This window comes from Erpetoichthys calabaricus, chromosome 12 (assembly GCF_900747795.2).
Source record: "Erpetoichthys calabaricus chromosome 12, fErpCal1.3, whole genome shotgun sequence".
NCBI lineage: Eukaryota > Metazoa > Chordata > Cladistia > Polypteriformes > Polypteridae > Erpetoichthys > Erpetoichthys calabaricus.
Window position 1 is genome coordinate 16,976,462 of NC_041405.2, and position 27,358 is coordinate 17,003,819.

At 41.4% G+C, this 27,358-nt stretch overlaps 2 protein-coding genes across 3 annotated transcripts in view; one reads left to right on the forward strand and one right to left on the reverse strand.

The window, feature by feature from the left end:
- Positions 1-5,221: 5,221 nt before the first annotated feature.
- LOC114662316 (zinc finger protein 420-like) overlaps positions 5,222-27,358 on the reverse strand; it is a 36,479-nt gene continuing 14,342 nt past the window's right edge. The window contains exons 1-2 of one of the 2 annotated variants that reach the window (XM_028815712.2): positions 12,309-13,046; positions 5,222-7,728 (exon numbers count right to left, since the gene is read on the reverse strand). In XM_028815712.2, the coding sequence (XP_028671545.2) occupies positions 5,975-7,728; positions 12,309-12,744 (2,190 nt within the window). In that variant the 5' untranslated portion in view covers positions 12,745-13,046 and the 3' untranslated portion in view covers positions 5,222-5,974. Of the gene's footprint in view, positions 7,729-12,308; positions 13,047-27,358 lie in introns of those variants that run through there. The other variant, XM_051934432.1, reaches the window with a different exon arrangement.
- LOC114662961 (zinc finger protein 260-like) lies at positions 19,955-26,627 on the forward strand. The gene is made up of 2 exons (XM_028816707.2): positions 19,955-20,802; positions 22,814-26,627. The coding sequence occupies exons 1-2, from the start codon at positions 20,655-20,657 to the stop codon at positions 24,739-24,741; spliced, it is 2,076 nt and encodes a 691-aa protein (XP_028672540.1). The 5' UTR covers positions 19,955-20,654; the 3' UTR covers positions 24,742-26,627.

Consider the following 27,358-nt stretch of genomic DNA (forward strand, 5'->3'; position numbering starts at 1 on the left):
ACTAGCAGTGATTGGGCACAATGCCAGGAACCAACCCTGGACGGGGTACCAGTGCCAGCGTAATCCAATCTTGTGGACGGCAGCATCATTCAGTTAAGTTTAAGGAGATGTAATTTAATTTAATATCACTAAAGTAATATTATCCAGATATTTTGGGAAAATAAAATTTATCTTTTAAAAAAATATTAATATTATTCACTCTAGATTAATGTAATATAATGTGATTCAATACAGGGTAATGAACATAATGTTAGTAATATCATGTACTATTGTTCAGAAGTTCAATGTAATCCAATGATGTGCAATGCAACATAATATTACTAATATAACTCAATTCAGTATAGTGTAATGTAATGTTAGGAGTATTGTATAATAAAATGTTAATAATCAAATTCAAAGTAATCCAATCCATTTGTCCATTTTCAAATTTGATTATTGCATTATAGGGATAGAGTGCTAGAGCTATTTCCAGCAGCATAACCCACCTTAATAAAAGGACAAGTGTCGATTTGTCCATCTGTTTACTATGTCTCTGAATTATGCCATTTGATATGGGATTCGTAAAAGCAGTGCTAACGTGTGTGATGCACCATCTGTTGGAATGACAAATCATTTTACTACAAATGCCTGTAATGTGTCACCTGTTGGATTAACACATGCAATCCATTTTATTACTACAAATGTTTGTGATGCACCACCGGTTGGAATGACCAAAGCATTTTATTACTATAAATGTTTGTGATGGTCCATCTTTTGGAATGATAAAAACAATGTTTTTATTACTACAAAGTGTTGTGATGCGTCATCTGCTGGAATGAGAGATGCAATGCATTTTTACAGCATGTATTACAAAATGCATTTCATTAGGTGGTGTGCGCCAAATGTTAATGCTGAATACATGGAGATCTACATTGATAGATTTCAACCTGTCTTAGACGGGCAGCACAGCTAGTATTATAATAATGTTTTAACAACATAAGATTAAATCAGGTGATTGGTCAATGCAAAGCAATGTAATGTAACACAGTTCATGTTGAGTAGCACATGCAAGTAAGAATTTGTATAGAATGACACACTAAATCTAAAGGTGTTATGTAATATCCCATACAGTCTGCACTGGCCTTTCACCCAGCACACCTCCTGGACTGCCCACCGTGACCCTGAACTGGATTAAGTGGGTTTGAGAATATTATGTAATGCTAGTTAGCCTAGCTCAATTCACTATCTTGTGTCATCCTATTTTTTACAAAATAATTTTGAAAGTGTAATTTAATGTATTCTAATCTACTCTTCTGTTCATCCATTTTCAAATTTGATCAATCCAATTATAGGATTATGGACTGCCAGACACTGTGCAATCTTAGGAGGTGATGCCAGTCTGCCACAATATAATGTAAAATCACCAAATCTAGTTCAATGTGATGGAGTGTGATTAATGTAACTTAATGAAATGCAGTCTGTGCATCCGTCCACAACTTATAAGGTCACATGGAAACAAAGGCCACATCACATTTAATGACTTTCCCAAGATTTTCAACCTTTCAGCCATTCATTTACATAATCTTAGCGAGTCAGAGGCAGTAAGCAGTGCACTCCAATCACGGCTCGTCACTTAGTGAGATATGCCCAGCAACTCGCTCTGATAAAATCACACAAGTTGGATTTTGTCTTTAGTTGTAGGGGTGGACTCTGTGTGTATTACGGTAACAAGACTTGCTCTCAAAAAGCCTGATAAATATAAGAGATATTACACATGCAAATACATTGCTGCGCATAGGAGACAGCTTAAAGGCTCTGGTGATTGTAATTATCTGCCAAACCAGGGGTTGGTGTTGTGTTCCAATGCCTTTTCTATTACTCCTTCTGCAGAATGGACGATTGATAGCTGTTCCACCACCGATGTCACTTCTGTTTTCCACCCTCCTGGACCTGCCCCTTTCTACCTGGAACCCATATGACAGGAAGTTCAGCCATTTTGAGTTGAGTTCAATTCTGAGTTCCTGTCTGATAGGATGTTATATAAAATACATAAATATATATATATATATATATATATATATATATATATATATATATATATATATATATATATATATGTATATATATATATAAATATATATATTATATATGCACACACATACACACAAACAGCTTAATAAACAATAAGCGTCCATATGTCCGCCTGACTGCTAGGTCTCTGCCATTCCAAAAGATGGTGAATTGTAAACATTTGAAGCAATACAATGCATTGCATCTATTGTTCTTACAGATGGTGCATCACAAATATTAAAACTACTTTTACAACTCCAATGCCAAATGGCACTGAATCTGTCAATTCAACCATGGGCACCTCACAAATGTGTAGTGATGCATTTTATTTCTAAAAAAGGTTTGTGATGTGCCATCTGTTGGAACTACAAATTCAATGATTATATTACTGCATGGATTACAAAATACATTCCCCAAAAGATTGTGCTCTGCAAACGTTAATGCTGAGGTCTACGTTAATTACTTAGATTCCAACCAGTCTTAGATGGGTAATATATAAATAATTGTTTTGTCTCTTGTGGGGTCTGAAGTGAACAGGATGCAAGGGAAGGACTGGGGTGAAACACCACTGTCTCACGGTTTACTGCTTCCATGATGGGCCAGGAAGAGTTTGATCAACCTGAGGACCAATGACATCACACAAAGCCCACCTCCACTCCCACTTCTTCTGGCACACTCAGAAAATAGACAGCACACACACATAAAAGAGTTGTCATTATGACACAGCTCAGGAGCAATAGACATAAAAGTTCTCACCAGACCTATGCTAAACTATATTATACTGTATATATACACACAGTATATATTATATATATATACACATACAGTATATATATAGTGAGTGCCATGGAGGACAGATGGGCATCCCTGTTGAACAATGGCATGAAGATGAAGATTCAAAGGGATGGATGACCAGAAGCCGGAGGCCAGGAGCAGTTCCATCTCCCATACATTAGGTGGCAGTGTTCTGCTGGAGACATCCCAGTTTGGACACCCACAGAGGTTTATGGTAACTGGAGTCTGGAAGTGCAACCCTGTTGGGATCCATTTCTGCTACAAGGGAGCACTGTTGGGGGAGGACTGTCCACCATGGCACTCACAATATTTAATTATACTATATATATTATATATATCTGTGGTGGGTTGGCGCCCTGCCCGGGATTGGTTCCCTGCCATGCGTCCTGTGTTGGCTGGGATTGGCTCCAGCAGACCCCCGTGACCCTGTGTTCGGATTCAGCGGGTTGGAAAATGGATGGATGGATGGATATTATTATATATACATATACACATACAGTCAAAGTAAAAAGTATGTGAACCCCTATGAATTATCTATATTTATGTCTAATTCCCATATCAAATATGGTCGTATCTTCATGTCAGTCACAATAATGAACAAACACAGTCTCCTATAACTAAAGATACACAGATTTTCAGAAAAATTTTGACCATATTGAATAAATCATTCAGACTGTGAAACTGAAGGTTGGAAAAAGTAAGTGAATCCTAAGCTAATGACTTTTTAAAATGCTCATTGCAGTCATAATTTAGCACACCTGGAGTCCATTTAATGAACTATTTGGGAGGAACAAACTTAATTTGGCGTAAAAAGGGCACTGCATATCAACATCATCCCTACAGTAAAGTATGGTGGAGGGAACATCATGATTTGGGCCTGCTTTGCTGCATCAGGGCTTGGACAGCTTGCTATCATTGAGGGGAAAATTGATTCACAAGTTTAGCAACAAATTCTCCAGGATAATGTGAGGGTGTCTGTCCGTCAACTTAAGCTCAGAAGAGGCTGGGTGATGCAACAGGACAATGACCCCAAACATCGCAGCAAATCCACAGCACAATGGCGTCAGAAGAACAAACTCTGCCTTTTGGAGTGGCCCAGTCAGAGTCCAGATCTCAGTCCTATTGAGATGCTGTGGAATAACTTGAAGAGAGCCATACACAAAAGACAACCAAAGAAAATGGAAGAGTTCAGGCAGTTCTGCAGTGGAGAATGGGCTCAAATCCCCCCCGCACGATGTGCAGGTCTGATCTGCAGTTACAGAAAGCACCTGGTGGAGGTCATTGCTGCCAAAGGAGGGTCAACCAGTTATTAAATCCCAAGGTTCACTTACTTTTTCCACTACCACTGTGAACGTTGAATGCGTTTGTAAAATAAAGACATGATAGAGTAGAATTGTTTGTGTGTCATTGGCTTAAGCTCACTGTGTATATCAGGACCTGTGACTTAGATGAAGATCAGATCACTTTTTATGACCAATTCATGCAGTAAACCAGATAATTCCAAAAGGTTCATATATTTTTTACTTTGACTGTATAAACACACATATACTGTATATATATATAAATATAAAAATAGAGAGATAGAGAGAGACAGAGAGAGGGAGTGTACTGCTTCCAATTTATAACACACTTTATTTTTTATAAATGTCTCCAAAATAAAAAATCAGGGTGTATGTTAATTTCGAGGTATTTCATAAATTAAGACAGTATTAGAAAACAAAAATGCTTGAAATACTCAGATTTGATCTTCTGTGGCTAAAGAAAAACAACATGCAAGTTCATACTGGCTCAAAGAAAAGGAAAGCGATTTGGTGTGCACTGTCTTGTGAAACAGAAAGCAATTCCACAAAAGAAATTTAAATGTTCTGTGGTATACCAGTACCTCTATTCATTCAACTCACATATCCATGTTAGGGTTGCAGGGCAGCTGGATCCTATCCTGGTAATTATTGGGTACAAAGCAGAAACAACCTCTGGACAGTGCGCCAGACCACCACAGAGTGAACACAAACACAGACTAATATTTAGCATCACCATTTCAGCTAATCTGCATGTCTTTGGACTGTGAGAAAACAGGAGCACCAGGAGGAAACTCACGCGGACACAGGGAGAACATAAAAGGTCCATGCAGTGAAGAACTGGGATGTAGGCTCCTTAATGTTAGGCAGCAGCATTTCACTGCACTTCCATACCACCTTTACCAGTACACGGACTTGTACTTCCTGTATAGTCGTTTTTTTTCTCAATATCTGTTTTTGAAAGGGGGGTGCATCTTAAATTTGAGGGTGTCTTAAATTGGAAGCAATACAATACACAAACACACACACACACACACACACACACACTACATAGGGTAAAAAGCAAAAAAAAAAAAAGATATGTATATAGTGGTTATGTAATATAGACATTTTTCCCTATAACATATCTGTAGGAATGAGATAACATTTTGGCAAAACTAAATTTAAGTAATTCAATTAAAAGTCAGCCAGTCAGTCAGTCATTCTCCAATTAACTCGATCCATTGCAGGGTTACAGAGGTCAGAGCCTTTTCCAGCAGCACTGAGCAGAAGAAGGAGATGGCCCCTAGACATGGTGCCGGAACTTAAAATTTTAAAACAATGAACACTCGGCCAAAGCCACACTTGTAACACAAGAACTGAACTGAATTTGAATTGGCATTAAAAGCCGTCAAACATCTCCCCTGGATGTTAAGTCCATGGCAGTGGCAGAGTCTGGTCCTGGAGCGGCCTACTGCTCTAGTGGTATGCAATTATGTCTTTGATAAGAACATTCATTTTCATTTAAAAGTTGAATTTTTGCAGTGTTGTGGATCTTCGCTTAAGATTACTGTCTCTATCCCTCCAGTGTCTGAGTCCATGTGTTCAGTTTCAGGGTCCGTGCTAAACCGTAGCCAACTATCTCCATTCAGACTCTACATTTGGGTTAGGGTTAGGGTCAGGGTCAGCTTCACTCTTCATATTTTCAGGTAATCAGTGTTATATGCTGCTTGTGCTCACATCATAGAACCTTCCTTGTGCCCTTCATGCATTACAAAGTAATATGGAAATCTGAAAAGGAAAAAAAAAAAAGTCTACAAACTTCTTACTTAACCAGAACAACAGAAAGGATTTCAGCTCTCTTGTTCCACCTCGGGATTATCCCTTGCCTGCCTCTTCAGTTGTTTCACAACATCTTCACACTCTCGTTTCCGCCTCTTTTCACCAGTGTGGATTCTCTGGTGGCGTTTCAGGTTAGGAGCCCAGATGAAAGTCTTTCCACATTCGTTGCACTGGTATGTTTTCCCCCCGGTGTGAAGTATCTGGTGTTCCTTCAAGTGGGCAATGCGACCAAATGCTTTTCCACATTCGATACACTGATATGGTTTTTCTCCCGTGTGAATGCTCTGATGGAGTTTAAGGCTTCTTGCCCGTATGAAACATTTCCCACACACGCTACACTGGTACGGTTTGTCTCCAGTGTGAATCTTCTGGTGCTGTTTCAGGCTCGGTGCTCGACTGAAAGTCTTTCCGCATTCAGCACAGTGGTGCGTTTTTTCGCCCGTGTGAAGTATCTGGTGTTCCTTTAAGTGTGAGACTCGGCTAAACGCTTTTCCGCACTCACTGCACTGGAAGGGTTTTTCTCCGGTATGAATACTCTGATGCTGTTTGAGGTGGGTAGCTTGGCTGAACATCTTTCCACACTCTGTGCACTGATAAGGCTTTTCTCCTGTGTGGATACTCTGGTGTTGCTTTAGGTGTGTGGCTTGGCTGAACGTCTTTCCACATTCGTTGCACTGGTACGGTTTTTCCCCAGTGTGAATTCTCTGGTGGCGTTGAAGGTGCACAAACCGGCTAAACATCTTCCCGCATTCGGTGCATTGATACATTTTCTCTCCCGTGTGGATCTGCTGGTGGATTTTAAGGTTTACAATCCAGCTAAACATTTTCCCACACTCTCCACACTGGTATGTGTTTTGCTCAGTGTGTATCCTCTGATGCTGCCTGAGGCTGGCAGCCTGTCTGAAATTCTTCCCGCATTCGTCACAGTGATAAGGCTTTTCACCGGTGTGAATCCTCAGATGTTGCTTGAGGTGTGTGACCTGGCAGAAGCTCTTCCCACATTCGTTACAATGGTACGGCTTCTCGCCGGTGTGTATTCTCTGGTGACACTTAAGGTCTCTGACTCTGAGGAAAGCCTTTCCACATTCAGTACATCGGTATGGTTTTTCTCCTTTGTGACTATTTCGTTGGCGTGTTGGGTTTGGCGTCTTACCTACAGTCACCTCGTTTTCGGGACTCTGGAGGAGTTGGTCTCCTGGACCAAGTGTCTGGTAGTTTGTAACAGGCTGTAAATTTTCAAGAGGGGCCAAACCTTCCCTGTAGACTTGCTGCTCTCCTACAGTATGGACTTGCTGACACTTTTCCGTTGGCATGATATTCTCTCCCATGCTCTCTTTGCTTGCAGACTCTGACCCACTCCAGCTCTCGCGCAGGGTTAAGAGAGGACTGCCTGGCACAGCCCACATACCTGTTTCTTTAGGCTCATGCAAAGTAATCACATCAACAGGGGCACTCTCCTGAGGAGGCCTCTCGCCCTTAATACTGGACGACAGCTCCATCTCTGACTCCTCTTGTTTAACACCAATTAACTCCTCCTGTTTGGTGCTGACAAACCCTTGGACCACCTTCTCATGGGGAACCCCAGCAAAATCCATTTCGGCATCCTCTTGGATACGATAGACAAAAATCTGCTCAGGAAATCCATCTTCTGTTTTCAAAGCTCCACTGTCCGATGCTCCATGTACAGTCATATAGTCGACCTCCAAGAGGCGCAGACCAAAACGAGTCATTCCCTCTGTGACTTGGAAAGAGGCTGCAGGAGGTCCTGTGTGAAAAGTCAAAGAGAGAAAGGAGTGAGGGTGACGAGCACCTAAAAATGACTGTGCCACCTGATCTGCACTACAGCAAGATGATAAGTGGCATGGCGTACGGGATGGATCTGAAATTGAGGACAGGCAAGTGTATTTTGTGGAACTGCACAGTAAATCAGGTTTATGTTGGTGTAAAGATGGACTTTGGGCTGTTAGTAAAATGGAGATAATGACTTTGTGACAAAGACTCTAAAAGTGTTTGGAACATCTGAAAATTTAAGCATGGAACTACATTATCTAGTCTTGGTGAACTGTCTTAATGACAACTATGCCATGATATTCATCATGCTTGTATTACACCACCATAAATCATTAATTCTTATACGCCTCTTAGTTACTGTAGAAAAGCCTTCATTGGATATCGAAAGGCCCAAATGAACATTTTATCTTGATTCGACTAGAAACCGAGGTGCCATGCAAGAGAACATGAATCAGTAGTATGAAGAAACAAACACCCATAGATTCTATGTTTTCACTAATTCGGGGTGTCAGGGGACTGAAGGGTATCCTGACAGAACTGGGTACAAGACAAGACGCAATGCCAACTGGGGCACCAATCCAGTGCAAGGCACAGTCACACCCACACCCAACACTGTGCTAATTTAGAGTCGTCCATTACCATAAAACACATCTTTGGGATAACACACAACACAGTATAGCATTCTAAAACTGACTGAACTCAACTCAGGGTCATGGTGGGGCAAACCTACTTTAGCAACATCAGGTGCATGACAAAAACCAGCCATGGGTGGGGTGCCAATCCGTCACAGGGCACACATCAACTCAAACTAACTTACACCACGATGGTATGTGGTTGTCCATTAATGTCACACAATTTTTTTTTAATTTTTGATGTTCTTTGTTAATCCACAAGAGGAAATTCTTTTTGCATAACCTTTTGGGGTCAAAGTGCAGGGTCAGCCATTTTACAGTGCCCTCTAGAGCAATTCTGGGTGATTACAACAATCAGAATGCTGCTGAATTCAATTCAGGGGTTTGGGGATTGGAAGGGATTCACTCTGGACAAGACCACCCCACACATCTCTCTATTATAATAAAAATATCTTAGGAGATGAGACTTTTTATCCTGTGACAAGACGTGATCTTTTGAAGAGAGACACTTTCACGTTCCGTGAGATGAGATTTTGTGCCAAGAGATTTAACCACGCCCAGGGCCGGTAATAAAAGACAAAGAGTAGATGACAAAGAGTAGATGACAAAGTTGAACGTCGTAAAGAATTCAAAAACGTTGGGATGATACACATGGAGAGCAGGTTAGAGATAATGGAAGTACGAAAATTCGAAAGTCTCAAAAAAAGGATAGTAAAGATCACATTAGCGCAAACTAAAGGAAATTATTACTTGGTGAAATAACAGAACAGCGAAAAGAGATCAAATATATTGTTCGGATTTAAACTTTAAGTCGGAGACTTGTAGATTGTGTAATTCGTGTTGCCATCAGTGAAAAATAGTGTTTCTTCTCAATGAAGAGGCCTATCCACGAGAATGAAAAGATTTGTTGTTTGGTGAAAGTGAAATCCTGCGAGACAAAATTTCAAGCCCCGCAAGACAACACTTTATGCAAAGAGATTTGGAAAACTCCTGCCAACATCTAAAACATTTACAACCACGCACACGGTTCAATCATTTCTCATTTGTGTGAATGCTATTGTCAGACACAGTTCGTGTAGAGAGAAAGAAATGATATTCACTCATGGGCAGTAATACGTTGCGTTGTCACGATATAATTCCAAACACGGAATCAAAATTCAATGTGATATTGATGAAAAGGTAAAAATGAAAAGAGATTGAATATATGGACATAGGCGATATGACAGAAGTATGTAGATACTGTTTGGCTTTAAACTTTAAATCAGAGACTTGTAGATTGTCTAAATCATGTTGCCATCAGGAAAAAAGTAGTGTTTCTTCCCAATGAAGAGGTGTATCCATAAGAATTAAAAGATTTGTTGTTTGGTAAAAAGTGAAATCCACATACGCGAGCGACAGAGATGTGAAGTGGCTAGCACGCAGCGCAGGTGGGGGGGTTGGCGAGCGAAGCAAGCAGGGGGCAAAGCCACCTAGTAATACAGTAATCCCTCACTTATCGCGGGAGATAGGTTCCAAGGCCGAATGCGATAACTGAATTTCCGCGAAGTAGGGACAACATATTTATTTAACGTGTATTTGGATGTTTTTAAACCCTCCCTGTATTGTTTACAACCCACCCTTTACTCTATTAATAACAGGGACAACTGCTAAGCAATATGAAATCGGTAGATAAGTTTACACTTACTGTATAGCGAAATACATGTAGCTATATGTGACGTGATGATGGTGATGAATATGCTGCGTAGTAAAAATGATGACGATGAAGGTGATGATCCCCTGAATGCAGTAGCAAGAGCACGTTAATGCTGAATGAGTGAGATGAGACTTCCTGGTTAATGCAGCACTCCGTCGCTGAGCCAATCAGCAGCACACAGGAACTTAACTGCGTGCTCTGATTGGGTAGCTTCTCAGCCATCTGCCAATAGCATCTCTTGTATGAAATCAACTGGGCAAACCAACTGAGGAAGCAAGTACCAGAAGTAAAAGGACCCATTGTCCGCAGAAACCCGCGAAGCAGCGAAAAATCAGCGTTCTATATTTAGATATGCTTACATATAAAATCCACGAAGTCGTGAATCCGCGAAAAGTGAACCGCGAAGTAGCGAGGGATTACTGTACACATAAATGTCATGGGTAAAGCCAGAAAGTGGATAAACCTATCATTACCTAGGTAAATTTCACAATATTTTAATTCAGCTTTATATTCTGCTGGATATTGTGAGCTTTACTCGGGTAATCCTAGGTTTATCCAATTTTTGGTCTTTACCTGTAACATATATATATCATATACATACATATATACAGTACATACATATACACACATACATACACATATACACTGTATATATAAATAAAGAGCCAATTTTGATTCACCAAACAATCTAACATGCACACATTTGAGGCGGGCAGGTGGGATTAAAGAGTTAGAAGACAGGAGATAATGTGTTCTTGTACATGGCCCTCAAAATAAGTGACGATGTCAAGGTTCAAATACAGTCTCCTGGAGCTGTGAATAAACATAGTATTAAAAAAAACAAAACTGCAAAAATTATATGTTTTGTGATGTCATATCATGTTACCTAATGAATGACATAAAACAACATCATAACATAACATTAATTTACAAGATATGACATAACAGAAAACACACAAAAACAAAATGCTACATGAAATGATATGATACGACATAATAATGCATAGCAAAACAAGACATACTATGACATGACATGGAAATGCAATTAAGACTAAAGTCATGAAACATTTTTTTTAAGTAAAGAGTTGGGGGAATCTTGTAAGAACACATAGCAAATGAAAAAAAAAAGGACAATAATTATGAACATAAGACGATATGACATAACGTTATGACAACACAAAACATAAATGACATAATATGACATAACATCAGTTTACAAGACACGACATAACAGAAAAAAAAATATTATATGATATAACACAACAATGCATAACAAAACAAGACATACAGTACTATGACAGGACATGGAAATGCATTTAAAACTGAAGTCATGAGGTATTTCTTTGCAAAAAGATGTGGGAATCTTGACACATAACAACACAAGACATGACATAACAAAAAACAAAACATTCCCAATATGCTGGGACTGTGCCAATGTTACAAGAGACCAAATAGCAGAATAAACAGAAATTCTTTATCTTATCCAATTCTTTAAATTTCAAAGTTAAACTCTGTTGTTTCAAGCTTACATTTGTATTTAGAATGAGTGGCACTTATGGCACCCGAGTCTGCCTTCCTACTCATTCTGCGTCTGTGTGGAGTTTGTATGTTTTTTGCAAGTCCACGTGGATTTTTCGCGAGGTATTTTGCTTTTCCTCCCACATCTTTGAAAAACGTGTCGGTCACATTAACTGGCAATTCACAATCGAGCCTGTGGGGGGCTTGCAATAGACTGGTGTGCCACCCAAAGTAGACTGATCAGTGCCGCTTGCCCAAAGTTCCCTCCCACTATAATATTCAATTAAGTAGACTCGCGGAAAATTGACAGGTTTGTTTAGTGACTAAAAACCCTTCACACTGTCACTAACTGTCTCACCGTGTCCATGTGGACAGCAGTACTACAAATGGCACTTTGGTTTTCTATTTAAAAAGCATGCTTGTTAGGCGATTTGACGACTATAAATCAGGGTGGCGTGAGTGTCAGGGTTGGTTCCCGTCCTTTGCCCTGTCCTTCCAAAATTGACACCACCTCCCCAATTTAGAGAAGGCATTATCAGTTGGGTGAGTTACATAGAATGTGGTTAATATTATTTGGAGCGCGTTACTATTTGATGTAATTAATTCCTGCTTTTGCTGGTAACTGACACGTTTTTCCTAATAATCGTATCAATCGCATTTCTCAAACCTAACTAAATGTCGCGATCTCCCGACAGTGAACTTTAAACGCACCTTCGTCTCCGCTCCTCGAACTCCTTGTACCGATTTCTGTATCCTCTCGATTTACAAACTCTGCCGGATCCTTGGTTCTGCGCGAACACGGATTCATCAAACCGCTATCTGAATGCCCTCCGGTGCAGTCTAGCAGCTCCGGCTCCTGTTTGCATTGCCCCGATTGACTGTCCGAGTCTCGCCAAATTACGGGTGCCCACTGCCGCCCGTCCACCGCAGTGGGATCGCCGGCTTGTCGCCTCGCATTAAACAGCGGGTCGCTGCTGCTGGCAAAGGATCGTGGGAGAGTCCCCTCTGCACAGTTCACTGGTCCCAGTTCGCGTCGGGATGGTTCCATCTGCTGGTTCAAGTTTCCGACTTCGTTTGCATAATTAAATACTTTATACGGGAAATCTACACATCGCTTCTTCAGCACGTCTTCAATTTCGCACATCATAATCGCAGAAGTCGCGTTTACTTATCGTTCATTTATGAAACAGACAAAGGCGGTAAGCACACGCCGAGCTTTTAGAAAAACAACAATCACTTTCTTGTCCGCGCAGAGGCAGATCTCCTCATTTTAGGTGTGCTGGTTTCTTCGGGATAATTGAAAGGGGAGGCCGCTTTTGCTGTCCAGTAAATGGTGACAGCGCACCGCCCTCTCGATCCATTAAGAATACGACCCGTCCATGTTGGCTAGTGATTTTCGGGCAACGACTTCCTGTCGCTCCTGTGGTTTTCTGCTTTTGTTGTTCTTCGTTCTCCGACGAGCACGCTTTATGTGCTAGTGACATCTGCTGATCACATCGTGTATCGCACGCTATAAACCTTTAGGACGAAGCTCTGCACCTCAGTTTGAGGTTCGCAATGGCAACAGACTTTCATTCCCGCGACTTCATTAATTAGTAGTCAATGACTGTTTGTAATTTATTTGCTAAATCTTAAAATTGAGTAAAGTGGCATGCCTCATTACCAGCTTCTAATTATAAAATTGGTTGCAACACAAACCTGAAGCCTTTATGAAGATGCAGCTTGCATTAGAGCTTGGACGCACACCCACTCTCATATTTTATTTTTCTGAGGACATCATCCAAATATTTTCTGATCTGTAGTAGGTAAGTACTTAATGTGAACTGGCAGCTGGTTAAATAGAAAATAAGCCATCGAAGTTTTGGAATATGAAAAAGAGAATAAATATAAATCGATAACGTGTTCCATTAGCAGCATTAAAAAAAAAACTAAAAAGAAAGTAGCTGGGATGAAAATTTTCAGCCACCACAGCCCTCTAGGATTTGAGTATGAGTTCCCCTCCTTAGGACCTTTGGCATTTTAAAGAAAGCATCACACAACATATTCAAACCAATCCATCGTAGGGCAAACACACACACATAGCAAGCACACACTCAGGCCAATTTACCATTGCCAATTCACCTAACCTGCATGTTTTTGGACAGTGGGATGAAGCTGGAGCACCTGAAGGAAACCCAAACGGGTATGGGGAGAATATGCAAACTTCACACAGGGAGGACCTGAGACACGAACCCTGGCCTCCTTACGGTGTTAATATGAATTATTTATTAATTGTCTAATTTTTTCTATAATGCATGCTATGTTTGTTCATAGTTGTGTCCTTACTTGTGCCTCTGTTCCATGTGCTCCGTGGGTGGAACCCCAAGGGTAGGGGACACCCTGACATCACTACTCCTGGAGCCTCCTTATATACATTTACACATTTATTTGTGTAGCAGACACTTTTATCTAAAGTGATGAACAAAAGAGGGCAACATAACTAAGTGAACATCAATCTGGAGGACTGTCTGGGAACAAGTGTTACAGGACAAGGTTACAAAATGGATCAGAACAAGCAAGTTACACTTCCTAAGTTAGAAACCCTAAGTCCACCAAACAAGAGACTCTTCAGACACTTCATAGAACACATTATGGGAGTCAGATGTTCAGATGGTGGTGGATAGCTTGTTCCACCAGCTAGGAGCACAATGTTAAAAGAGGCTGGATTGAGATTGGATGTCACACAGAAATGGCATCACCAGAAGCCATTCATCAGCAGACACAACCTCAGAAGTGCCTCGGTATATACATTATAGGAACTGACTCATTGACTGCTCTGTAGGCAAGCATCAAGGATTTGAACTTAATATATGCCACTACAGGGAGACAATAAAGTGATCCAAAAAGAGGAGTTGCATGTGCCTGCCTTGGCCAGACATGCTTCTGAATTTTGAATCATCCACAGAGGCTTGGTGACACATGATGGTACTCTTGCCAGCAAAGAGCTGTTGTAGTCCATTGATGACATGAACTAAGCCTTGATCTGGTGTTGTGCCTCTTACTCCATTAGATACAATCTGATCCTGCAGATGTTATATATTGTGACTCTGCAAGACTGAGGGACTGTTGTAACATGGCCTGCGAAGGACAGCTGGTCATCGATCAAATCAAATCACCAACCCAAGTTTGCATATGACTTGGCAGGTGTTAATGATAGTTAGCTGGATTGAAGAGAGATGGGGTGCTGAGTAGACAGATGAGCTGAGATAACAAGAAAGTCTGTATTTGCCAGGTTGAGCTGGAGATGGAATTCTCTCATCCAGGTTGCAATTTCAGTGTGACATGCAGAGATTCTAGCTGATGCCATGTGTTCCTTTGGAGGCAATGATAGGTATAAATGTATATCATTGGTAAAGCACTGATAAGATAAACCATGGGACAGGATGATAGAGCCTAGTGAGAAAGCACCAGGAGAGAAGAGGAGAGGTCCCAGGAAAGATTCTTGGAGCACCACAGTGCTTGTCTGGAGCATCCTCGACATCTCCCCTTGGCAGGACATCATGGTAGGACCTGCCAAAGAAATAGAACTTAAACCACCTCAGATCAGTCCCAGTGATGCCAGTGTTGGGTGGCAAGGAGAATCTGGGGTTTGACTGTGTCAAAGGCAGAGAATAGATCTAGCAGGATGAGGAGAGATGACATGTTGGTAACTCTAGCCAGCAGTAATGTGTCGACATCAGTAAGTTGAGCCTTCTCTGTGGAATTGCTTCTCTTGAAGCCTGACTGGATAGGTCTTACCATTTTTAGTAAATAAAATAAATAAAAATAAATAAATTCATTACATTTATATAGCGCTTTTCTCAGTACTCAAAGCGCTATCCACACAGGGAGGAACCGGGAAGCGAACCCACAATCTTCCACAGTCTCCTTACTGCAAAGCAGCAGCACTACCACTGCGCCACCTGTTGTAGGCGTGTTGGGTTGGAGAGGGGATCTCAGCAGTGGATCATTGAGTTGGTATTGGAATTTCTGTGAGTATTGCTTTTTCTCAGGATTTACTGTTTTTTTTATTTTAACGTTGCTTCTGTTTTTGGATGTGTCTTCAGATTGAGACTTGTTTGCTTTGGATTGCGGTTTTGGGTTAGCTCATTTTTGTTCTTTGAGCGTTTTGTTGTAATATTTCCATATTTTTGCCTTCTGTCAATAAATACCTTCACTTATAAAGATTCCTTGTGGGACTTGTCTCATTGAGCCTGAGATTTTAATAGTTTCTATCTTTCAATAGGTATTTATTGTGTATTTTTAGCTTTAAAAGCCAGCTCATCATTTTGGGGCCTGTATAGACAGCAGCCTGCAGGTGGCCGTTGGGGACAGATTGACTTGAGTTGAGTGTCCCTGATTGAGTTTACAGAGCTGACCCTATGCCACTCCTGTGTTTTGTTTTTTTTCTTTTTTTTAGTGCTCAAGGTCATTGTCCTGTTGGAAGGTAACCCCTCAGCCAAGTTTAAGGTCTAGGGTGCTCTGGAGCAGGTTTTCATAATACATCTCAATGTGTTTTTCTATCTTCAGTTTTTCCTCAACCAGGTGTAGTCTCCAGTCCCTGCCAGTGAGGAGCAACTCCACAGTGTGATGTTACCACCACCATGCTTCACTGTTGGAAGGGTATTACACAGGGGATGAGTGGTGACATGACACTGATCTTGGTTTTATTGAGACCAGGGAATCTTGATTGTCACAAACGGAGAGTCTTTTAGGTACGGACTTCCAAGTGCTTTTCAGTGGGGAGACTTTTTTTTTTTCTGGCCACCCTGTCATAAAGGCCAGTGTTGCAGTGACAGTTGTCTGGAATACTACTGCAATCTGGTGTTCATTGGATGTTTAAATTGTTCTTTATACATCCTCCAGTTACTCCAAAATGCTGCGGCAAGAATTAGTACAAGAACAAGAAAATACAAAGACATAACTCCAGTTCTTAAATCCTTACACTGGCTCCCTGTTAAGTTTAGGGCAGATTTCAAAATTTTCCTTTTAACATATAAAGCCTTAAATGGCCAAGGTCCAGCTTACTTGTCTGAACTTACCATGACTTACAAACCAGAGTGCACATTAAGATCTCAAGATGCCGGTCTACTTATGATTCTAAGAATTAATAAAATAACAGTGGGAGGTTGAGCTTCTAGTTACAGGGCCTCTAAAATATGGAATGGTCTGCCTGCTATTATAAGAGAGTCCCAATCGGTCTCAGCTTTCAAATCCCGGCTGAAGACTCACGACTTCAGTTTAGCACACCCTGACTAGAGCTTCTGATGAACTGTAAAGACTGCATCTCTGTGGTTAGTCATTAACACTAAAACATAAGTAACATGATAGTTCTAATTTGTTACTAACCCTCACCTATTCTGTTTCTCGTCTTGGTACTCAAATGTGGCACTTGGTGCGACGGCCCACCTGCCAAGTTGTTTTGCCTGCCTGAGGTAAAGTCATCCCTGATGGAGGATCGCAGGAATCTTCAGGTACAGTTAGGTCCATAAATATTTGGACAGAAACAACTTTTCTCTAATTTTGGTTCTGTACATTACCACAATGAATTTTAAATGAAATAACTCAGATGCAGTTGAAGTGCAGACTTTCAGCTTTAATTTAGTGGGGTGAACAAAACGATTGCATAAAAATGTGAGGCAACTAAAGCATTTTTTGAACACAATCCCTTCATTTCAGGGGCTCAAAAGTAATTGGACAAATTAAATAACTGGAAATCAAATGTTCATTTCTAATACTTGGTTGAAAACCCTTTGCTGGCAATGACAGCCTGAAGTCTTGAACTCCTGGACATCACCAGATGCTGGGTTTCCTCATTTTTAATGCTCTGCCAGGCCTTTACTGCAGCGGCTTTCAGTTGCTGTTTGTTTGTGGGCCTTTCTGTCTGAAGTTTAGTCTTCAACAAGTGAAATGCCTGCTCAATTGGGTTAAGATCAGGTGACTGACTTGGCCATTCAAGAATTTTCCACATCTTTGGTTTAATAAACTCCTGGGTTGCTTTGGCTGTATGTTTTGGGTCATTGTCCATCTGTATCATGAAACGCCGCCCAATCAATTTGACTGCATTTAGCTGGATTTGAGCAGACAGTATGTCTCTGAACACCTCAGAATTCATTCGGCTGCTTCTGTCCTGTGTCACATCATCAATAAACACTAGTGTCCCAGTGCCACTGGCAGCCATGCACGCCCAAGCCATCACACTGCCTCCACCGTGTTTTACAGATGATGTGGTATGCTTTGGATAATGAGCTGTTCCACGCCTTCTATATACTTTTTTCTTGCCATCATTCTGGTAGAGGTTGATCTTGGTTTCATCTGTCCAAAGAATGTTTTTCCAGAACTGTCCTGGCTTTTTTAGATGTTCTTTAGCAAAGTCCAATCTAGCCTTTCTATTCTTGAGGCTTATGAGTGCCTTGCACCTTGCAGTGCACCCTCTGTATTTACTTTCATGCAGTCTTCTCTAAATGGTAGACTTGGATATCGATACACCTACCCCCTGGAGAGTGTTGTTCACTTGGTTGGCTGTTGTGAAGGGGTTTCTCTTCACCATGGAAATGATTCTGCGATCATCCACCACTGTTGCCTTCCGTGGACGTCCAGGTCTTTTTGCGTTGTTGAGTTCACCAGTGCTTGCTTTCTTTCTCAGGATGTACCAAACTGTAGATTTTGCCACTCATAATATTTTAGCAATTTCTCCGATGGGTTTTTTCTGTTTTCGCAGCTTAAGGATGACTTCTTTCACCTGCATGGAGAGCTCCTTTGACCACATGTTGTCTGTTCACAGCAAAATCTTCCACATGCAAGCACCACACCTCAAATCAACTCCAGGCCTTTAATCTGCTTAACAGATAAGGACATAACGATGGACTTGCCCACACCTGCCCATGAAAGAGCCTTTGAGTCAATTGTCCAATTACTTTTGAGTCCCTGAAATGAAGGGATTGTGTTAAAAAAATGCTTTAGTTGCCTCACATTTTTATGCAATCGTTTTGTTCACCCCACTGAATTAAAGCTGAACGTCTGCACTTCAACTGAATCTGAGTTGTTTCATTTAAAATTCATTGTGGTAATGTACAGAACCAAAATTAGAAAAAAGTTGTCTCTGTCCAAATATTTATGGACCTAACTGTAGATGCGTCCTTTCATTGGATTGGCTGTCTCAGCTGTGGAATGGCCAATTGGGGGAGGTAGCTTGATGCCTGAGGTCTCCAGGACTCTGAACAAGTCCAAATCATATTATGTAATATCATCCATCCATCCATTTTCCAACCCGCTGAATCCGAACACAGGGTCACGGGGTTCTGCTGGAGCCAATCCCAGCCAACACAGGGCCCAAGGCAGGGAACCAATCCTGGGCAGGGTGCCAACCCACCGCAGGATACACACAAACACACCCACACACCAAGCACACACTAGGGCCAATTTAGAATCGCCAATCCACCTAACCAGCATGTCTTTGGACTGTGGGAGGAAACCGGAGCGCCCGGAGGAAACCCACGCAGACACGGGGAGAACATGCAAACTCCACGCAGGGAGGACTCAGGAAGCGAACCCAGGTCCCCAGGTCTCCCAACTGGAAGGCAGCAGCGCTACCCACTGCGCCACCGTGCCGCCCTTATGTAATATCATCTACTGTAAAATTCTGCTCTGTATTTGTAACATTTTTATTTTACTGTTATATTGTATTGAGGATTGCTTGTGTTTTGTTCTGTGTATTGTATTAACCCCCTTCTCTCTGACACTCACTGTACGCCCAACCTACCTGGAAAGGGGGTCTCTCTTTGAACTGCTTTACCAAAGTTTTCTTCCATTTTTTCCCTACAAGGGTTTGTTTGAGAGCTTTTCTTTGTTTTCTTAGAGAGTCAAGGCTGTGGGGCTGTTAAAGCCAATTGCGGCACTTCTTGTGTGATTTTGGGTTATACAAAAGTTAATTGTATTGTATTGTATTGTAAATTTCTTTTATCTCCATAAGGTTCTTTACAGCTCAGCCAGAGTAACCATCGGGTTTTTGGTCACCTCACTTACCATTTCCATTCTCTTGTGATTTCTCAGTTTGGTCATCCTTATTTCTACCCTTACAGTGACGCCTGTCTATTCCATTTTCTAAACTGGCACCCCTACATATTGTACAGACAGCAGGTGACAAGTAAGCCAACATTCACATTTGTACTTAACAGTTATTTTATTTTACGTTATTACTCTTTTGGTTTAATTTAATTTAACTTAATTTATTGCTGATCCTGCCAGCGAAGGCAGGTGTGCAAGTGCAGCCATTGACATTTTTGCAATGCGTGTGAAGCATAAGTTTTCTGTTTAGGCTTTTTGGTGTCCGTACCTCTCCAGGTTCTGGTGCCCCTGGTGCTCTCTTGGTTGCCCATATGGTTAATACGGCCCTGGCCGGAGGAAGTAAACTAAGAGAAGAGGCCCTCCTGTCAACGGGAGCTCTCAGACGAGAAGACGGCTCACTGTAAGGTATTTCACTTCTTCCCCAGTAGATGTCAGTAATGACTCATTTCTAGCACCAGCTCGAGTCATCGGAAGAAGGCGGCAGGTGAGAGGAAGTTCCAATGGAAAACAGGAGAGAGCGAGAGACAGAAAAAAAAAAGAAACACAGGAAGTCCTGACCTGCGAATCAGCAGAACATTCACCCAGTAGGAAATTCAATAGAGTGGGAAGAATCGAGCAAGTAATGAAAGAGAAACCCGTCAGGAGTTCGTTCTTGTGCACGTCAAGTTCCAAAAAATAAGTAGAGCCTGGCACCAAAACTGAGGGCGGGGGGGCCTGTGAACGTTGTCGCAGACATTAGGATATCCGAATCAGAAGGAAGGGCAACGATCACGTGTGCAGACTCCACATTAAAGACGTCCGATTGTGGCATGGAACGTTAAAGCTTGAAGCAACCGCTAGAAACATACCGAAATGAGGTGGAGTCGGTGAGCAGTAAAGACGTACGGGACTCCCGCACGACCCACCTTGGGCCACTGTTAGAAAGGGGGAGCCGACGACCGTCTATCTGGGCAGCACTGGGCGCCGATCACGATGTGCGACTGCAGCAGTCGGTTCTCGGAATTGAATCCGGAGCTGATGGACTCGGTTGAAATCGGGGCAATTCCGGCCTATTCGAGACCTTTGGGATCATCTCTTGAAGTGGACAAAATGAAAAAGGAACAGGGAAGCGGAGGGCAAGGTGAGTTTAAAGTTCAGGGGCGTGTGCACGTCCGACGGCAATGCAGCTTTAATGTTAACCACACCTCTTATAAAGCCTTAGGCATAAGATTCTTCAGTCCTAGTTTCATTCCATTATTCGAAAGGAGCGCTCGATATCTTCCCTCAGGCTGGTATATTTGTCAGACTGCAATTAGCAATTGTCTGCACTTCTGTTTTGGGGTGTGAAATCTGTTGGGAGGGCATTCTTTTGTAATGAGGATAAACAATGTTCAGTTTTCCAGTTACGACTCATACCATTCAATTAGCATGTTTTATGTTGGCGTTTTTATTTTAGGATTATTTCGATTTAGATTTTAAATGAATCAACTGCGTGCCCAAAGCTCATAATGGTGCTGTGGTCAAAGAGTTATGTGGTGGAAACAGCAGGCAGGTGCAGATGAGCTCACTAAATCATACCTTGCAACATGACCAGTGATTCACATGTTTTTCAAGATAAATAGGATACTGGAATGACAAATGTGTTTTAAAAAGAGTGTTGGATTCTGGGAGATATGGAAATGTAAAAGAAAATGCAAGAAAAGGTATTATTACCATTAGACTGTATATGTTTAATTTTCGATAATCTAACCAGGGTGTATATGACTGTGTGAAGATGTGATATTGGGGCTTGTGATTTTAACATGTGTAAAAACACAACAATCAAATGATTGATTGCTCTTTATTATAGCACAAAATTTTACTAAAGTGTACTGCATTTTAATGCATGCCCATAGGTCACGTGTCATAGCTAAAAGTAAAGCAAACATACTGCATTTCACTTAGAGGTGAATGTTCTGAAAAGAAAGAAAAAGTGCGAAAAACTGCCAGCCTGTTAAACTGGGACATCCTGAGTTCATTTGTACCATCACATTTAAATTAGAAAATGAGATCATATACAGTCAATCCACCGTTGCTAGAAAACGATGTGAAAGTCAAAGAATCAAATGTTAATACATTGAACCTATGGGGAAATGGGGATTAGCTTCCCGTGACAACCAGAAACTACTCTTTAAGTAGTGATTCCTCAAAAATTTTTGTAGCACTTTTTCATAGCACAGTAGCCATGAAATAACCCATTGAATGCAATACACCTGCGGTGGGTTGGCACCCTGCCCGGGATTGGTTCCCTGCCTTGTGCCCTGTGTTGGCTGGGATTGGCTCCAGCAGACCCCCGTGACCCTGTGTTCGGATTCAGCGGGTTGGAAAATGGATGGATGGATGCAATACACATATTAAAATTGGCAATATGATAAATATATTTTCTCGATTGTTATTCCCTCAAATTTTGTGACTTTTTGTGCTAACACCTCAATAAAAAAATACTTTAGTCACTGCTGTTGGAAAACGTCGAGCCTGGAGAGGTGTCAACGTCACCTCTGGTACTCTGTCCTTCATGGCTGGTGGATGGTGCTGGAGATTCTGAAGGACGCACCAGCTTGAAATAGTCCATCAGTGAAGTCCGCTTCATGCGCAACTTGAGGTGCTTAAGGATCTCAGAGTGTGGGAGCATAGCAAGAGACAAGCTAATGTTTAATTTTGATACCATGATCGATGATGGAATTGGCAGACTTTTACATGCTTCTACTGTCCCGATTGTGACATTAAGCAGTGTGTTTGTAGACTGTCACAGAAAGAACTAAATCTGCATCAGTACAGTAGTGGACACTAGACAAAGCTTTCCTTTCCCATTTATGTCACCATTTTGGTGTTTACATGCTTCTGTTACTCATTATAACATTGTTTTAGTTCTGGAAAAAAGTCAACATCTTTGACTCATGTTTCTAGATAGATAGATAGATAGATAGATACTTTATTAATCCCAATGGGAAATTCACAATTTCTTGAGGTAGATATAACACTAAGGATTTTACATTTTAATTCAAAACCTAAAAACCTGCAAAAATATCACCTTCTAGTAAATGAAAATACCAACATTGTCTTTATTCGTATATATAACACTTGGGTTCTGTTGTGTTTCATTTTTCTTGCAGGACCCCCTAATGCCTTCTTCCAAGTTGAGGATGGCATAGCACACTCTGGCCTGGAGGTGGATAGTGAGATGATGCAGGGAGCAGTGGGTGCTGCACCTTTAAAAACTGAAGAGGGAGCTCCTGAGCAGATGTGTCACTACATTAAAGAAGAAGAAACTCAAGTGGAAGTGGGGATGGAGCAGATACCCAACATGAGGAGCAAAGAGGTGGAAGTCATTGATGCTAAGGAGGAGCCATCTGACCTGAAGCCTGTTGCAAGCCAGAAGTTTGTTATCAAATGTGCAGATGAATATACATTTATTATAAATAATGTTAAGAAGACCACGCGTATGATTCGGTCATCAGGCCAAAAGGATGACATGAATGGTCAGATTGTAGAGGAGGTGGAATTAGGGAAGGAGAAAGGTGAGGGGTTATTTCAAAATGAACCACTTGTCCATGACAATGTCTCTCATACTGTTGGTAAAAACCACCGTAAAAAACAGACTCGCTCAGGAAACAAAACCTACCAGTGTGCAGAATGTGGAAACCTTTTCAAGCATTCCTCCAGCCTTAAACAGCATGAGAAATTGCACCGAGGAGAAAGACCGTTCCAATGTACAGAATGTGGGAAAAGTTTTACGAAGAACGTGAAGCTTAAAGAACACCAGAGGATTCATACGGGGGAAAAGCCTTACCTGTGTAATGAATGTGGAAAGACATTCGGCAAATCAACGACCCTTAAAGTTCACAAACTAATACACTCGGGCATTAAACCACACAAGTGCACCGAGTGTGGACTGACTTTCAGTAGGACCACCATCCTTAAGGAACACCAGAGAATTCACAGGGGAGAAAAAAGCTTCCAGTGTAAAGAGTGCGGAAAGACCTTCCGCCAGAGTGCCACTCTTAGGAATCATCAGTCGGTACACACCGGAGCAAAGCCGTATGAGTGTGCAGAGTGTGGGAAGAGATTCAGCAGAAGTGGACAGTTTAAAAGCCACCAGAGAATTCATACCGGAGAGAAACCCTACCACTGTACAGAATGTGGAAAGACCTTCACCTGGCCTAGGGCATTCATACATCACCAGAGAACTCACACGGGGGAGAAACCGTATAAATGTGATGAATGCGGGAAGGCTTTCTGCCAAGTTGCAACTCTTAGAAATCACCAGACAATCCACACTGGAGAAAAGCCATACCATTGTAACGATTGTGGTAAGGCTTTTAGAAACAGTGGGCAGTTGAAAAGTCATCAGAGGGTCCATACAGGAGTTAAACCATTTGAGTGCACTGACTGCGGGAAGACGTTCAGGTACAGTACGCAATTCAGAAACCACCAGAGGATTCACACTGGCGATAAACCATACCCCTGCACCGATTGCGGGAAGACTTTCAGGAACAGCGGACAGTTTAAAAGCCACCAGAGGATTCACACTGGGGACAAACCATACCCTTGTACGGAATGTGGCAAATGTTTCAGTCAGAGCACAAGTCTTAAATGTCACCTGAGAATTCACTTTGGAGAAAAGCCGTACAAGTGTACAAAATGCGGGAAGGCGTTCTGCCAGAGCATGGGACTGAAGCGACACCTGATGACTCACACTGGAGTAAAACCATTCCAATGTACAAAGTGTTGGAAGACTTTCTCCGAGAAAAACAGTCTTAAATTCCACCTGAAAATTCACACGGGTGAAAAACCATATCAGTGTTCCGAATGCGGAAACACGTTTAGATGGCTTAAATGTTTCAAACTACACCAGAGGATTCACACTGGCGAAAAACCGTTCAAATGTACAGAATGTGGAATGGCGTTCGCGTGGGATAAAGTGCTAAAACTACACCAGAGAATTCACACAGGAGAAAGTCCATACCATTGCACTGTATGCGGAAAGTCTTTTAAATGGTCAAAAAGCTTTACGAGGCATCAGAAAATCCACAACATGTGAAAGCTCAGTGATTGAAATGAGAAACAAAAGGAGAGTATAGCCGGGCGTATACTGTGCGACTTTGGCACAATTTGGTTGTTGACTGACATGGGCAGCTGGAAGACTGGCTTTAAGGTACATTACTGCCACCTATTGATCTGGATGGGTAAGACACGGTGGAAACAACTCTATCTACAGCTATGCTCCTGTCTTAAGTCTCATCATATAATACATTTTCCTTTAAAAACATCCAGACTTTTTTGTCATTGTTGTGGAGAAATCTTCAGAAAATATGAGCAGAGTCTTCAGAAAGGCAGTCAGAATTTAGACTTTATTACACAGCATAGAAGACAATTGCAGAGCACACAAAGCCTGTCTCAGTTCATGAAGTGAGCCCAGTGGTCTGGGTGCGGTTCATTTTTATTTCAGTTCAAATCTCAAAACATCCCCATTTCGTACATAATTCTCGTCATTCACTTTACTTATTATCTTCACAATAATGACCTCATACTGTGCCTGTTTTTAAAACAATTACCTCACATTGTAAACTTCTTTCTCCTAATAATAATCAATGTTTTCATAACAATCATTAGGACTTGAAGGTCGTACTTTCCACCTGGCCCGGAGATGACCATCATCTGATCATGTTTTACATTCTTCACATTCCCAGTCTTGAGCTAATAAAAATTGGAGGCCTTTTTATTCATCAGTCCTCACCATTAAGTTGGAACCAGGATGACCCACATATAAAAAACTGAATTGTTCAAATAATATTTGCTTATTGCACCAGCATCCAGAAAGACTAAAATCATAGGCAGCTTTACTGATAAGAGCTAAGCTGTTGCAGCTGGGAGCAGGCAAGTGGTCTTGAGTCAGCAAGCACAGTGCTGAAGCATTAATGAACCCTTCAATTTTTATATTGCTCAAAGCCAGCTAATATAGAAAGTGTTGTTTTACCTTGATTAAGATATTGATTCATGAGGAAGCATTGCCATAGCAACTTAAATGCTATCTAGAATGTATGCGTTTTTGATGATATTATAACAAACTGTTCAATCAACTGTTATTCTACCCCACCACCACATATGGTTTAATCCACAGTAATATTTCTTCCAAGATCTCCTGGAGCAGGCACTGTCTGCATTTCCCTGCAGTATTTTTGCTGATTCTAAACACAGCATGATTTAAACCAATATGGCCAATCAAGCCATATTAGTTGAGAAGTTCTAACCGCCACCCTCCTTTGCAACAGAGGATAACTGCTGACCTCGGTACCTATGAGATCAGTCACGTAACGCCCCAACTTCACATAACGCCTATCGCATTACACTATGGTTAGGATTAGAGTTGTGGGAACAGTTATCTGACTCAAAGAGCATTTTATTACTGACATTATGGGCATTACCTGACCGGACCCATCTTCTCCTATGTCTTTATCTTTTAAAGTCTGTGTTCTAGTGAATTCAGAATTGACATAAGGTCAAGTGGGAAACCAGCTCACAGGTGGGTGCACCACTCACTCAGAGTTTGTGTATGTATATATATATATATATATGTATGCATATTAATATACATGTGTGTAATGCAACCCTAAATAAATTGTATTTTGCCTTTATTTTTAATGTATGTAATGTTTAAGTACTTCTTCTAAGGCTCAATCATTCCTGGAGCTCATGGTCACTCACTTTTTAATTGCTAAGATAAATAAAAGATGAGCTGTGAAGTACAGGAAAACTGCATGATTGCCCTCTTTTATCATTTTCAAGAAATATTTGAACAATCATGAAGTAAAATATTTCTGTTTTTATGAGTTTGGAGCATTTCTATCCCAGTCACATTATTTTAACCTGTAGATTTACAATAGGGCTGCATTCATGTATGTACATCTACAAAGAAAAAAAGAAAAGAAATAAGCAGTGTATTTTTATTCATTCCCTCATCTGTTTTCTGAACTTGCATGTTCCTGAGCACTACGACGGAGAGGAGCTTATCCTGACAGCACTGGACTTAAGTCAGTGGCCAAACTGGAGCAGTAAAAATTCTGCTACAGGCCCGAGTCATTCATATGTCCTCAGTAACTTGCATGGAGGTGTACCCAGATTATATATATATATATTCTTCTTTCGGCTGCTCCCGTTAGGGGTTGCCACAGCGGATCATCTTTTTCCATATCTTTCTGTCCTCTGCATCTTGCTCCGTTACACCCATCACCTGCATGTCCTCTCTCACCACATCCATAAACCTTCTCTTAGGCCTTCCTCTTTGTCTCTTGCCTAGCAGCTCTATCATTTGCATCCTTCTCCCAATATACTTAGCATCTCTCCTCTGCACATGTCCAAACCAATGCAATCTCGCCTCTCTGACTGTGTCTCCCAACCGTCCAACTTGAGCTGACCCTCTAATGTACTAATTTCTAATCCTATCCATCCTTGTCACACCCAATACAAATCTTAGCATCTTTAACTCTGCCACCTCTAGCTCTCTCTCCTGCTTTCTGGTCAGTGCCACCATCTCCAAACCATATAACATAGCTGGTCTCACTACCGTCATGTAGACCTTCCCTTTCATTCTTGCTGATATCAGTCTGTCACAAATCACTCCTGACACTCTTCTCCATCCATTCCACCCGGCCTGCATT